This window comes from Aquarana catesbeiana, linkage group LG07, assembly GCF_042186555.1.
Source record: "Aquarana catesbeiana isolate 2022-GZ linkage group LG07, ASM4218655v1, whole genome shotgun sequence".
Lineage (NCBI taxonomy): Eukaryota > Metazoa > Chordata > Amphibia > Anura > Ranidae > Aquarana > Aquarana catesbeiana.
This window is the reverse complement of record NC_133330.1, coordinates 260,842,463-260,858,429: the sequence shown is the minus strand read 5'-3', so window position 1 is coordinate 260,858,429 and position 15,967 is coordinate 260,842,463. Positions and strand designations below refer to the sequence as shown.

The 15,967-nt window shown below is 43.9% G+C and overlaps 1 protein-coding gene and 1 long non-coding RNA gene across 4 annotated transcripts in view; one reads left to right on the top strand and one right to left on the bottom strand.

Annotated features, from left to right (window-relative positions):
• The window catches only part of LOC141103555 (uncharacterized), a 295,050-nt gene that overhangs the window by 144,921 nt on the left and 134,162 nt on the right, over window positions 1-15,967 (bottom strand). The window lies entirely within an intron of this gene.
• LOC141103554 (flavin-containing monooxygenase 5-like) overlaps window positions 1-15,967 on the top strand; it is a 207,981-nt gene that overhangs the window by 108,690 nt on the left and 83,324 nt on the right. For both annotated transcript variants that reach the window (XM_073593262.1, XM_073593263.1), the window contains exon 3: window positions 15,458-15,646. In XM_073593262.1, coding sequence (XP_073449363.1) covers window positions 15,458-15,646 — 189 coding nt within the window. The remainder of the gene's footprint in view (window positions 1-15,457; window positions 15,647-15,967) is intronic.

Genomic DNA, 15,967 nt, shown 5'->3' with positions numbered 1-15,967 from the left:
GGAAGAGTGAGTGCAACTCCTGGGTACCCCCACTAACCCTGCTATTGACCGGTCACCGTCAGAGACCTTCATCACGCGTGCAGCAATGATGTGTTCTCCTGAACCAAGGGTCCCTACCCCGGAGAAGTTCTCTGGGGACTGGAATAAATTTTGGGCATTCTGCAATGCCTGCGAACTGTATTTCTCACTACAGCCCCGGACATTCACCCAAGAGACCACCAAGGTGGGGTTCATTATTTCTCTGTTACAAGGAGCACCTCAGTCCTGGGCCCATCATCTGCTTGAGGGTCGCCATGTTGTACTGGACTCTTTGCAAACTTTCTTCAACGCCATGTCCTTACTTTATGATGATCCGCAGCGGTCTTCCACTACTGAGGCTGCCCTTCATGCACTCCAGCAAGGCCACCAAACTGTCGAGGACTACATTATGGACTTCAGACGCTGGAGCGCAGATACCCAGTGGAATAGTGCAGCCCTGCGGCATCAGTTCCGTCTCGGCCTGTCCGAAGAATTAAAAGATGAACTTGCCCGGGTCAGCATACCTAGCTCCCTGGAAGCCTTGTTTTCCCTGAAAGCCTTGTTTTCCCTGACTATACAGATGGATCGACGCTTTCGTGAGCGTAAGGCAGAGAGAGCAGCCCAGCAGACCTATTCCACCAGGACACTACCCCGAGTTCCTGCTTCCACTTGTCCTGCTTCCGCCAACGCTGCCCCAGTCCATGCTGCACCTAAAAAAGGACTTCAGAACCCCTCAGACTTAAGCAGCTGGGGTTAATAAAGCCTGCTCTGTCCCCTGAGGAATGGTTACGCCGGCAGCAGAATAACCTTTTTCTGTACTGTGGGAAAGCCGGCCACTGTGTATACGCCTGTCCAGCAAAGCTCCGGAGATGTCTATCGATATCCTCGCCCAGTTACCCCGCACCTGTTGCCAGCACTACACAACTGGTTCTCCCCATCATATTCCAATTTCCAGGAAGGACTGTTCCGGTCAAGGCAATTATTGACTTTGGGGCTTGCAGTTGTTTTATCGACCTAAACTTTGCTTGTCAACAGCTCATTCCCCTCCAACCCAGGTCTCAAGGACTTTCCATTTTCTTAGCAGACGGGTCCCGCATCAAGTCAGGTCTGGTCTCCCAGCAGACCACTCCGTTACCTGTGATCTCTGCCACTAACCACAAGGAACTGTTAAGTTTGGATGCAATTGCGTCCCCACTATTCCCAGTCATTCTAGGACTACCTTGGCTTCAGGCCCATAACCCGCAAATTGAGTGGGGTTCTGGAAGTATCAAGTTCCAATCTCTCTACTGTCGGGAACATTGCCTGCCCACTCCTCCCAGAGCTTCTGGCCTCCTGTTATGTATGGAACCCGACCGGAGGTACGTTCATTAGTGCCTGAACCACACCATGAGTTTCTGGACGTTTTCAGTAAACGGGGGGCTGAGACTCTCCCTCCACACCGCTCCTATGACTACCCGATTGAGTTACTGCCCGGGGCGGAGATTCCCTTTGGACGAATCTTTCCTCTGTCTGAGCGGGAGTTGGAGGTACTGAAGGAATATGTGGATGAGAACCTGAAAAGAGGATTTATCAGACCATCTACCTCTCTGGCAGGAGCAGGAATCTTTTTTGTTGAAAAGAAAGATCATACCTTACGGTCCTGAGTGGACTACCGGGAGTTGAATAACGTTATGGTAAAGAACCGTAATCCTTTGCCTCTGGTACCCGAGCTCCTCCAAAGACTACGTACCACAGCTGTTTTCACCAAGCTAGACCTGCGAGGGGCCTACAACTTGGTGCAAATTCGTGCAGGGGATGAGTGGAAGACTGCTTTCCGTACTAGATTCGGCCACTATGGGTACTTAGTGATGCCCTTTGGTCTGTGTAACACCCCTGCGACCTTTCAGCACTTTGTGAATAATATTTTCAGAGACTGCCTAGACATTTTTGTGATCATCTATTTGGATGATATCTTGATTTTCTCCTCATCTCTGGATCAGCACCGAAAACATGTTAAGACTGTACTCTGCTGACTCCGCCAACACGGACTATATGCTAAACCTGAAAAATGTGAATTTGAGCGGCAGAGTATTCAGTTCCTGGGTCTGGGGATCTCCACTGAGGGGTTCAAGATGGATCCGCAGAAAGTCACAGCTGTCCTGGACTGGCCTGCACCATCAGACAGGAAAGGGGTACAGCGGTTTGTCGGATTTGCAAACTTTTACCGCAGGTTCATCAAGGGGTTCTCCAACATCATTTCCAGAATCACACAGCTGACTAAGCAAAATGTCCAGTTCCATTGGAATTCCAAGGCCCAGAAGTCCTTTACCACCTTGAAAGGACTTTTTACCTCTGCCCCCATCTTGAGTCATCCGGATCCTTCCTTACCTTATCTACTCGAGGTGGACGCCTCAGAAGTGGCAGTAGGAGCAGTCATTTCCCAGCGCCAGGGTCTGAAGGATTTGATGCATCCCATAGCCTTTTTCTCCCGTAAACTTTCTCCTGCCGAGAGAAACTATGATGTGGGTGATCGGGAACTCCTGGCTATCAAGGCTGCACTCGAAGAGTGGAGGTACCTGTTGGAAGGGGCAGCACATCCCATACTCATATACATCGATCACAAGAATCTGGAGTATTTAAGAACTGCCAAGCGCCTGAAGTCGCGTCAAGCGCGATGGGCACTATTTTTCTCCAGATTCTTGTTCCATATCACCTACCGGCCAGGGTCAGAGAACGTCAAACCAGATGCCCTCCCGTATGTTCGATGATCCTAAAGAAGCTTCAGTTCCTGATACCATCTTATCCCACAACAACTTCCTTCTCCTTCAGTCTGATTTGATGCCCAGTCTAAGACAAGCCTCAGCGGGAATATCCAGTCCTCCAGGAGTCACCCTGTTGCCCAGGGATGGGTTACTTTGGAAAGACAATAAAATTTTCGTACCAGAGACTTTCCAGACAAAGGTACTCAGTCTTTGCCATGGTAATCCTTTGGCTGGCCATTTTGGGGTCCACAAGACTCTGGAGCTGATTCAGCATATGTTCTGGAGGCCGAACCTTGAGAAAAACTGCAAAGAGTATGTCAAGTCTTGTACTGTCTGTATTCAGAACAAGTCCACTAGAACTAAGTCTTGGGGGCTTCTCAGACCGCTACCAATCCCTGACGTCCATGGAGCATGATTGCTATGGACTTCATAGTAGAACTACCCCTGTCTGAAGGATGCTCACTCAAGGTTCACCCAGTTTTCCATGTGTCCTTACTTAAGCCCTCGATACCAGACCCCTTCTCGGACAGGGGTTCCGGCCCTCCAGAACCAATAATTATCTACGGGGACCAGGAATGTGAGGTGGAGGCTATCCTTGATTGCAGAAGAAGGGGTAGTCAACTACAGTACCTCATCAAGTGGAAGGGGTATGGCCCAGAAGAGAACTCATGGGAACCTCAGCAGGATGTTCATGCTCCAAGATTGATCCGGGCATTTTTTCACAGTCACCCCCAGAAAAGAGTTCTGTTGGGCACCTGGAGGTTGCCTTTAAGGGGGGGCAATGTCATGGACGTACTGCGCATGGCTCTGCAACTGGCCGCGGGCGCACAGGTCCATTGGGGCGTGTTCCAATCCATAGGCATTCAGCAGTGAACAGACGCACGCCAATGCGAATGCGCATGCGCAGATCGCGGACGCGCACAGTAACACAGCTTTGGCGCCCAGTGATCCTTAAAAGGGGCCTCTTCAGAATGCAACCTTGCTGTCTGATCTGCAGCTCATCCTGTACCTGATCCTGAACCCGCATCTGCTCCAGTGTTACCCGGCTTCTCCTGACCTCGCTGCTGTCTCCAGTCCTGACCCCTTGGCTTGCCTTTGACCTGCTCTGTGTTACTGTTTGTTTGATCTCCTGTTGCTGATTGTGCCTGGACTTAACCTTTCTTTGCCTGCTGCTTCTGTCTGATTGATCCGCTGCTGTGACCTGGCTTGTCTGACCCTGCTTCTGTCTGCAGTCCTGCATCCGTGTGCATCTGCCTACAAGTCCTGCATCCGTGTGCATCTGCCTACAAGTCCTGCATCCGTGTGCATCTGCCTACAAGTCCTGCATCTGTGAGCACCTGCCTGCTACTTCTCAGCGTTCCTGCATCTGCAGCAATCAAGCCTGTTCCTGTCTCTGCCAAGCTGACTTCATCTTCAGTCAAGCGGACCATGCAGGCTCTCCTACTCCACTGTGCTCCGAGGGTCACTGTTCCCACTCCAGTGATCCCGGAACCAGAGCTGTATGAGAGGTCACCCTCTGCACATCAGGCTCACCTCCAAGGTACGTGTCAGGCGCTGAGCGGGTGTGTTGCAGGCCTTATTATACACCCTCTTTTTCACTCATAATGGCCTGTTCTGGTAATAAATGCAGTTTGCTCCTCTCAAATAAAGCTTTGTGAAAACCGTTGCTCCCTTGAGGCAGTAAAATAACTCCATAATCAACTGAATCAGATTCTTAATCATGAAACGATTGAGACCCCTATAATCAATACAAGGTCTCAGTTCACCGCTCTTCTTCTTCACAAAGAAGAAACCAGCACCAGTAGGAGACGAGGATTTGTGGATGAAACCTCAAGAAAGTGCGTCTGCAACATACTCCTCCATGGCCTTATCCTCCAAGACTGACAAAGGGTAAACCCGGCCACGAGGGGGTATCTCACCAAGTTGCACAATCAAAGGACCGGTGTGGAGGCAAACTACCGCCTTGACCTTTGTCAAAGACATTGCGGTACTCCTCCGGCAGAGAGGAGAGTGAAGAGGTGCACAGGACCTTGGCTACCTTGTGGCGACCAGGAGAGAACCTCAGCACGGAGCCAATCAAAAAAGGGGTTGTGCCTCAAAGGATAACCAATAACCAGCAAAAACTAAAGTGAGGAAATAACTTGGAATTGGATTATCTCATGGTGAAGAGCCCCTACGGCCATGGACAATGGAACAGTCTCATGAGTCACATGGGCAGGCTGTAGGGGTCTTCCGTCAAGAGCCTCAATGGCAAGTGGAGTGTCACGCAGCTGCAGCGGAATCAGGAGCTTCGATATAAAGGCAGCATCAATGAACAGGCCTGCAGCCCCAGAGTCGATTAGAGCCTGTATCTTGACGGACGACTCAGCTCAAGAAAGGGTAACCGAAACCAGGGACTTATCCTTCTGGATAACTGGGGAAGAAACAACGCCACCTAAAGTCTGTCCATGACAGGACCTCGAGGTTCGGGCGTTCCCTGTAGGGGTAGGACAAGACTTCAAAAAGTGACCTGCCTGGCCACAATAAAGGCACAATCTCTCCCTCCTCCTAAGTGTCCCGTGTGCCTCACCTAGTCTTCCTCGGATCCCCTCACTTAATATGGGGGGGCTCGACGAAGGCCTCCAGTCCTCTGTTGGGGGGTTTTACCCCTCACCACAGGCAAATTCTGTACACCTCTGTATTTTATTATCAAGCTTACGTAATGAATTCTTACCTGTCTTTTTCTTCTTCTCTAAACTAGATTACACTGGACGTTTTTTCTCTTATCCCTTTTCAAGTACGTATGGGTTGAGTCAAAAGACCTTAACGTTAGAATATTTGGTAAGTGCTGTCTATTGACTCAGCTGCCATGGCCCCTTTAATCATTTTATCCCTGAATGTACAGGGACTCAATGTACCACAGAAACGTACTAAAGCGTTTAGATCATTCCAAGCAAAGAATGCGCACATTCTGTGCCTTCAAGAGACTCATTTTACAATAAACTCAACACCTAAATTTCTTAGTTCATCTTATCCAGAAGTTTTCCCTGCCTCGGCCACTACCAAACAATGTGGAACTCTAGTGGCATTCCACCATTCCACTCCATTCACAAACCATTCGGAAATTAAAGATCCGAAAGGCCATTATCTACAGTAATCCTCACAGGACACATTTTAGACACAGAAATAACTGTGGTTTCTTCTTATGCTCCAAATAAACAGCCAATACCATTCTTGACACATCTCTTGCAAGTAGTTAATGCACATAGACTGGGAACAATTATTGTATACGGTGATTCCAACCAGGTTCTCCTCCCATTTCTGGACAAAACACCATATACTCCATTTCGAAATCACTCTAAAATATCTTTCTCTCAACTCCTTTCCAAACACAACCTAGTTGATTCTTGGAGAGAGAATAACCCAACAAAAAGAAATTATACTTACTTTTCACACCCTCACCAAACAGTCGTATAGACCACATTTTTCTAACCACAGGAATGATACCAGAGATTCTATTATCAAATATAATCCCCATCCCATGGTCAGACCACAACGCAGTCCTAACCACCATTGCATCCACCATACCTAAAGCACAAGATAAAACATGGTATCTACCAGAAATATTACTTAAACACCCCTTATATAGCCACAAAATTGAACAAGCCTTGAAAGAGTATTTAACACTCAACAAAAGCCCAGCAATTTCCCCAATAACACACTGGGAAGCTCACAAACTGGTATTGAGAGGGATATTTCAATATTTGGTATACTCAAAAGTGAACGTAGAAATCTTGCACGAAAATTAGAAACACAATTTAACTCCCTTTTCTTAGCTTTCCAAAACAATCCTAACCCAAATACTAAAAATAATTTAGAGAAGGCACGTCTGGAATATGATCTATTTCTTACAGACTCATCTGATAAATTCTTGCGTTGTTCCAGGCATGCCTTCTACATAAATCTAATAAACCAGGCACATACCTGGCACGCGCACTCAGAGAAATAAATAAATTATTTAAACCAATTAAGCTGAAACTATCTAAAAACATATATACAAGTAACCCCCTTAAAATTGTTCATAAATTTCGTTCCCACTTAATACATTATACTCGGAATCAAATACATTTAATTCAAACAAAGCAGATTCTTTTTTCTCACAAATTAACCTGCCTGAATCTTCTGATTCACAAAAAGCACAACTTGAGGCACCTATCATGGCAGAAGATATAGCAAAGGCCATCAAAGAATTAAAAATTAACAAAAGACCAGGACCAGATGTAGATGTTTTTTCTGCTTTGTATTACCGCACCTTTTCAGACTCTATCTCCCCCACATTGGCAGAGGCATTCAATGACTTACTTGAAAATAAATCATTTAGACAAGAATCCCTAATGGCGATCATATGTATGATTCCTAAACCCCATTCAGATGATACTTCCTGTACTTACTACCGACCTATTTCAATGCTAAATATAGATATCAAAATTCTTGCAAAAATTTTAGCATCCCATCTTAACAGGTTTATTGGCTCACTTATAAATCATGATCAAGTTGGCTTTATGCCTACACGCCAAGCAGGTGATAATGTACGCCGAGCAGTTCTTTTAGCGCAAATCGCCAAAACACATCGCATTCCCTCCTGCTTTCTCTCACTTGATATTCAAAAGGCCTTTGATTCCATATCTTGGCCATACTTGCAATACACATTACAGAAATGGGGTTTTGGCCCAAACTTTACAAACTGGATCAGGGCATTATATAATAAGCCTAAAGCGTATGTTAAATATGCAGGTTATAAATCTGAAGCCTTTAACATTGAAAGGGGTACTAGACAGGGGTGCCCGCTCTCACCCCTGCTGTTTGCCCTTCTTATAGAACCACTTGCCCAACGGATCAGATCAGAACCCACAATAATTGGAATTGAGATTGGGGGATTTAATCACAAACTCTGTCTATTTGCGGATGACATCCTCCTATTTCTTTCATCACCACAAATATCAGGACCCAACTTAATGCCAATACTCTGTGACTTTGCTGTCTTTTCGGGCCTTTTCATTAATCCTAAAAAATGTGTAGCATTAAACATTTCTCTTTCAACTTTGGAACCTTAATTCAGCTAAGGTAGGTCTCCCCTTTACTTAGGCAGATAAATACATTCCATATCTAGGGATACATCTCACTGCATCTTTTTCGGATCTTTTTTCAGCTACTTACCCTCCAATGTTGAAAAATATAACAAATATGCTGAAATCTTGGAACCATCTCCCTTTATCATGGTTTGGAAGAATCAATACAATAAAAATGACAATCTTACCCAAATTATTATATTTATTCAGAGTTTTACCAATCCCAATCCCTGCCTACTACCTGAGAATCATACAGAAAAAGGCAAACACATTCATATGGGGCTCCTTTAGACCACGCACACAACAACACACACTCTATCTCTTTAAGTTGAAGGGAGGTCTAGGATGCCCTAATTTTGCTTCTTACTATAGAGCGGCACATATAGCATCATTAACTAAATACCATGCACAACAAGAATCCCCTCTATGGGTATCGATTGAGACAGCTGACTGTGATCCCCTATCAATCGCAAACCTAGTTTAGCTTTCACTGAGGGATCGTAGAGGGTTACGTAACCCAATTACCAAACATTTTATCTCCCTGTGGGACAAACACAAACTCAGAAATCAACTGCAATCTTTGCATAGCCCTCTGTTATCTTTCTATAAAAACCCTGCATTTTACCCAGCATGGGTCTCACCTAGATCTTTTAGAGCATGGGCTAATTGTGATGTGCTTACTATACACAAATTTGTAAACTCCTCGTCCTTTATTCCCTTCCCAACCCTCTGCAATAAATACGGATTACCTCAATCGGAATTATTTAGATACCTCCAAATGAAAAACTTCTTTATGCCTCTTTTAAACACAGACTATTCACTGACTCAATTAACTGAATTTGAAAAATTTGGTAAAAATGATCCTCATGCTAGGGGCATGATTTTGGTTCTATATGTTCAACTATTAGCCAAACCTGAATTAGAGAAACCATCTAATGTCCAGAAATGGGAGGTAGACTTATGCCCCGTACACACGGTCGGACATTGATCGGACATTCCGACAACAAAATCCTAGGATTTTTTCCGATGGATGTTGGCTCAAACTTGTCTTGCATACACACGGTCACACAAAGTTGTCGGAAAATCCGATCGTTCTGAACGCGGTGATGTAAAACACGTATGTCGGGACTCTAAACGGGGCAGTAGCCAATAGCTTTCATCTCTTTATTTATTCTGAGCATGCGTGGCACTTTGTGCGTCGGATTTGTGTACACACGATCGGAAATTCCGACAACGGATTTTGTTGTCGGAAAATTTTATAGCCTGCTCTCAAACTTTGTGTGTCGGAAAATCCGATGGAAAATGTGTGATGGAGCCTACACACGCTCGGAATTTCCAACAACAAGGTCCTATCACACATTTTCCGTCGGAAAATCCGACCGTGTGTACGGGGCATTAGAGCGAACATTGGAAACCACAGAATGGTCAGCCTCCCTCATTATACCAGCAATAGAGGCTAATTATAAAGTATTAATAAGATGGTACCTTGTACCAGTTAGGATAGTGAAATATGTGCATAACTACTCAGCAGATTGTTATCGTGGATGCTCTGAACTAGGAACACACTTTCATATTTGGTGGTCATGCCCCAAAGCTCAAATTTATTGGAAGGAAATCTTCACTATAGCATCTAAAATGTTGGGAACATCCATCACCCCCGAACCTACAATGGCTCTCATCAATGGAAAACCAGAATTTTGAACACATACCCAATTTAAATTACTTATTCAACTATTTACTGCAGCAAAACAAACACTGGCAAGAGCCTGGAGATCTCCTTCATTGGTGGTGGAGGAGGTAGTGAATAGAATGAACAACACTATGACTCAAGCCAAAATGGCAGCTCTTGAAGCTAACTTGCTTGCCAAATTTGAAAAAGTGTGGCATCCGTGGATAAGAAATTATTTACCATCAACTTGTAACAAAGAAGTTTTACTACCATGGTAGCTGACCCAGTAAGCCAATGGATACATCATATAGATTCCAGTGGATGTGACGGACCTCGTCTCGACCCTGCGGACTCTTCTTCTTTTTCTTTTCCTAGTTTCTCCTTTTCCTATCTCTCCTTTCTTTTCTACTTACTCTTTTTATGATTTTGAAGCTCTTTCTAATTATAAGCTATAACCCCTATTATAACCCATACCATTTGTATGTATTATTAATATCATAGAAATTTATAATTCAATTTATAATTTACACTATTTGAATATACACTTCTGAGCTTCATTCCCTTTGTTGTATAATATGTACTCAATCTAATGTCAAATACCTTATTGTATGTACAATAAAATCTTTTGACAAGAAAAATGTAAACTAATGCATTTGGGTAGCAATAATATGAATGCAATTTATACACTAGTGGGAGAAACTCTGGGTGAATCTAGGATGGAAAAGGACTTGGGGGTCCTAGTAGATGAGAGGCTCAGCAATGGCATGAAATGCCAAGCTGCTGCTAACAAAGCAAACAGAATATTGGAATGCCTTAAAAAGGGGATTAACTCCAGAGATAAAACGATAATTTTCCCAATCTACAAGACTCTGGTCTGGCCGCACCTAGAGTATGCCATCCAGTTCTGGGCACCAGTCCTCAGGAAGGATGTACTGGGAAGGGAGCAAGTACAAAGAAGGGCAACAAAGCTAATAAAGGGTCTGGAGGATATTCGTTATGAGGAAAGGTTGTAAGCACTGAACTTTTTCTCTCTTGAGAAGAGATGCTTGATATGGATATGATATGATTTCAATTTACAAATACTGTACTGGTGACCCTACAATAGGGATAAAACATTTTTGCGGAAGGGAGTTTAATAAGACACGTGGCCACTCATTAAAATTACAAGAAAAGAGGTTTAACCTTAACCACCTCAATACTGGGCACTTTCGCCCCTTTCCTTCGAATGACAATTTTCAACTTTCAGCCCTCTCGCACTTTCAATGAGAATTGCGCGGTCATGCAACTCTGTACCCAAATGAAATTTGTATCATTTTGTTCACACAAATAGAGCTTTCTTTTGGTGGTAAATATTCACAAATTAGTTTTTTATTTTTTGCTATATAAGCGGACAAAAGAGTGGAAATTTTGAAAAAAAATATTTCCTACTTTCTGTTTTAAAATAAATCCAATAAAATGTAATTTTGTCATAAATTTAAGCCAAAATGTACTCTGCTACATGTCTTTGGTTAAAAAAATCCCATTAAGTGTATAATAATTGGTTTGTGTGATCATGGACAGATGTATGCAGATGATCATGTACAGATGTGCGCAGATGATCACTGACATGTGTGCAGATGATCATTGGGACATATGATTTTACTGTAACTGTCACGTACCTTACAGCTGAGCCCAAAATGATGATGGTGGCCTCTTGCACGGTTCCGGTCCAAGCACCCCTGGTGGTGGGTACAGGGAGTGCGAGGGCAACAAAAGGGTGCAGGTGCCTGCAGGCAGGAGGCTGGAACTTGGAGATATAGGAACCTCTGCTGAGGAGATGTGGAAACTGATCACCAAACTTGTTCAGCAGGAGCCAGATCAGGATCAACTGCAGAATCAGGAACAGGCAGGAGTCGGCAACAGGCTGGCAGCGGGGTACCAAGTCAGAAGGCAAAACCGTAGTCAGGAACAGGCAGGGGTTGGCAACAGACAGGCAGCAGGGTACAGAATCAGGAGGCAGAGCCGTAATCATAAGTTCAAGCCAAGGTCAGTATTGCAGGTAGAGGCAGGTTCAGCAGGCAGGGGAGATCCAAGAGAATGGTCAGAAGATAGCTGGGTTTTCAGGAACAAGGTCAATCAGGCAGAGTAACAACAGGAACACGGGAACAAGCTGAAGACAATCCAGCACTGATGCTAGGCAGACTCTCTGTTTATATAGGGTGCTGTGTGCCAGGATTCGCGCCAGCGTACATGCGTACACGCATGCGCATTAGCAGCTTAGCACATTGGCACATGCGCGTTAGCACATTAGCACCTTGCACCTTGGCGCATGCGCGTTAGCACATTAGCGCTTTGGCACACGCGGGCGCGTCAGCGCGTTCGCATAGAGGTGCCATTGTGCATACCCACCCTGGATCTAATTTGTCTCTTTCTACGGTTCCGTGCATGCACCTTGGCATTAGCAGAACGAGTATTGGCAGCTGCTGCATGGAGACGGGTGCTTGCTGTGTGAGTTCTCTGACAGTAACATACAGTGCCTTGCAAAAGTATTCACCCCCCCTGGCTTTTTACCGATTTTGTTACATTACAGCCTTTAGTTCAATGTTTTTTTTAATCTGAATTATATGTGATGGATCAGAACACAATAGTCTAAGTTGGTGAAGTGAAATAAAATATACATAAAACAATTTTTCAGAAATTGAAAACTGATAATTTGCATGTGCGTGTGCGTATGTTCACCCCCTTTGTTATGAAGCCCATAAAAAGCTCTGGTGCAACCAATTACCTTCAGAAGTCACATAATTAGCGAAATGATGTCCACCTGTGTGCAATCTAAGTGTCACATTATCTGTCATTAGATATACACACCTTTTTGAAAGGCCCCAGAGGCTGCAACACCTAAGCAAGAGGCACCACTAACCAATCAGGCAACTAGCCAATCAGTTATCCGGCATACACATGTACTGTCAATGAGACATGCATATTGGAGGAAAGAACAGCATGATCGGGGGGGAACTTCTGTTGCTCCTTTACTGTCTTGTCACAGACTGGGTGCCAGCAGCAAAGAAATGTAAGGTTACTAGCCTGGCTGTAAGTCTGGCAGGGTTGTGTAGGCTTCATGCCGGATAGGTAGAAATACAAATAATTTTACAGGTAAAACAGCTTCTGTATATGTTATTCATCTGTGTGTTTAACTATTTGCCTGGAGTTTAGATTTAAAGTGGTTGTAAACCTCAGACATAAAATCTGAACAAAGCACATATTTCTGTAGTGTCTCTCGAGAGCGCTAAGTGTCATTTCTTTCTGCTGTCTGCTACTCTGTTATCTCCATGAATCACTTTTGACAGGTTTTTCTGATACCAAGAGCTAAAAAGGTGATGGGGGAGGGAGCTCCAGCAGATTGACAGCTTCAGCTCTGTTTATGTGTGCATAAATGGCTGCAAATACACAGGTACAACTTAAGTAGGAGGTTTTGCTAGACCTCTGGATGTCGCCTATGGCCAGTCACTTCACTGGGTATAGGTAAGGGTTTACAACCACTTTAAGTCTAGAGGCTACCGGTATTTAAAAGTTAACTGCTTCCAGATCGCCCCACATACATTTACTGCAGCAGGGCAGCCTGGGTGCACAATATCACCAACTGCCTGTGTCCAATAACAGCAGGAGCCATTCAGCAGGTCCAGCGGGAGCGATGGCCGCCGCGACCTGCCAATCGTTCACAGGAGAGACAGAGCAGCGGTGTGCTAAGCTGAATCACGATCTCTCTTTGTCTCCAGTGAATCCACTCCCCCCACAGTTAGAAAGCACCTCCCAGGGAACACATTTAACCTCTTGATCGCCCCGTAGATTCCTTGCCAGTGTAATTTATACAGGGATCACTGCATTTGTTTTAGCACTGATGACTGTATTGGTGTCACTGGTCCCCAAAAAGTGTCACTTAGGGTCAGATTTGTCCACCGCAATGTCGCAGTCCTGTTAAAAATCGCAGATCGCCGCCATTACCATGTAAAAACAATAAAACAAATTAAAAGTCCCTAAATGAATCCCCTATTTTGTAGACACTATAACTTTTTGCGCAAACCAATCAATATACGCTTATTGGGATTTTGTTTACCAAAAATATGTAGCATAATACATATTGGATTAAATTGATGAAGAAATGTGTTTTTTTACATGTTTTGGGGGGATATGTATTATAGCAAAAAGCAAAAAATATTGTTTGTTTTTCAAAATTGTCGGTCTGTTTTTGTTTATAGTTCAAAAAATAAAAAACGCAGAGTTGATCAAATACCACCAAAAGGAAGCTCTATTTGTGGGGAAAAATTTTATTTGGGTACAAAGTCGCACTGTCAGTTAAAATGACGCAGTGCCGTATCTAAAAAAAATGGCCTGGTCAGGAAGTGGGTAAAACCTTCCGGGGCTGAAGTGGTTAAAGTGAACCAATAGTTTTAATTATTACAAAACTGTTTCTGTGTGCCCTGAGCACCCCTAAACCCTTCACTATATGTAGTTTGCAAACTAAGTTATATGCAAAAGCCCTGCATCTGACTGTGCAATGCAGGGATTTCTTTATTGAACACTAAAGTGGTCTGAGAAAATGACTACTCTAAGACCCATTTCACACTGAGGCCCTTTACAGGTGCTATGACGCTAGTGATAGCGCCTGCAAAGCACCTCTCCTGTCAAACTAATGTGAAAGCCCGAGGGCTTTCACACTTGAGCAGTGCGCTGGCAGGACATCGAAAAAAAAGTAATGCAAGCAGCTTCTTTGGGGCACTTTAGGAGCGGTGTATATACCATTCCTAAAGCGCCCCTGCCTACTGAAATCAATGGGCAGTGCCGCTGAAGCACCAGCAAAGCGACGCTGCAGCGGCACTTTGCCTGCACTTTTAACCCTTTTTTGGTCTCTAGCGGGGGTTAAAAGCGCCCGCTAGCTGCCAAAAAGCGCCGCTAAAATGACAGTAAACCACTAACGCCCGGGCACTGTGAGTCTGAAAGGGTTCTCAGTGCCAGTTCACACAGGGGCAACACGACTTACAGCGTGACTTTGCAAAGCAATTTGGAGGTGACTTTAGTGTGACTTTGAGCAACTTACAACGCAACTTAAAGTCGCCTCCAGGACAGGAGACTTTGGCTGTGGCCAATCGCAGAATAATCAGCTCTGTAGGCAAGAGGGGGTTGCCTGGGTAAACGTGGGGAGTACCTGGGTAAATTATTTTCTTTTTCCTGTAAAGTCGCTTCAATATAGATGGAGATCCGACTTGGAGGCGACTTCCATTGAAATCTATGGGTACAAGTCGCCTAGAAGTAGCCTTGAAGTAGTACAGGAACCTTTTCTGAAGTCGGAGTGACTTCAGTAGTGTACATTAAGATGGCTCTCATTCACTTCTATGGCATTTCTTATGTCCAGCGGCTTGGGGCGACTTGAGGACTTACAAGTCAGAGCTTAAGTCGCTGTAGTGTGAACTGGCACTAATAGGCTTATGTTACACATTTTTGTTTTGACAAAAGGTCTATTTACTCCACTGCACTTGATATAATGAGTTAAGAGAATGTACTGCCAAAGAAAAAGAAAAACACACTGAATGTTCAACTGAGGTGAAGCGTGGAATCAGAGCCCAAAATGATGTTGCAAGTCAAATTCCTGGCATTCTGTATGCATGATCCTGTGTAATAAATCCTTCATGGGTGTGTGTTTTGTAGCTTGTTTTCTAAATTCAGTTATAACATTTGAAATCAACACAAAAGGCTTACTATTTTTACAGCACCTATACTCTTAATAAATAAAAAAAAAAAGAACATCACCAAAGTGCTCAACACATTATGGAAAGCATCACTGATACAACCTATCAAAATAATTTGTTTTTCAATTATCTGTCTTTGTTAGCCAAACTGATTGCAGTTTATAAATCTGGATTCATGCTGAATGATGTTAATTGCAGGAAGTTCCTGAAGATGACAGAGCCAGTATTTATAATTCTGTTATCATCAATACATCTAAGGAGATGATGTGTTACAGTGATTACCCAATACCAGAGGACTACCCCAATTACATGCACAATTCCAAGGTGCTGCAGTATTTCCGGCAGTATGGCGAACATTTTCAACTGCTTAAATACATCAAATTCAAGGTAAATATTTATTACAAAACTCAATGTGAATAAAGTGTTGTAACTCCAATCCCCAATTGCATCTTAGCATACTGTCTTATCACCACATCACTGTAAGATATATTATATATATATATACATAATATAATATACACACACACACACACACACTGTGGGGATGGAAAGTAGTCAGACCCCCTTAAATGTTTCACTCTTTGTTATATTGCAGCCATTTGCTACAATCATTTAAGTTCATTTTTGTTCCTCATTAATGTACACACAGCACCCCATATTGTCAGAAAAACACAGAATTGTTGACATTTTTGCAGATTTATTAAAAAA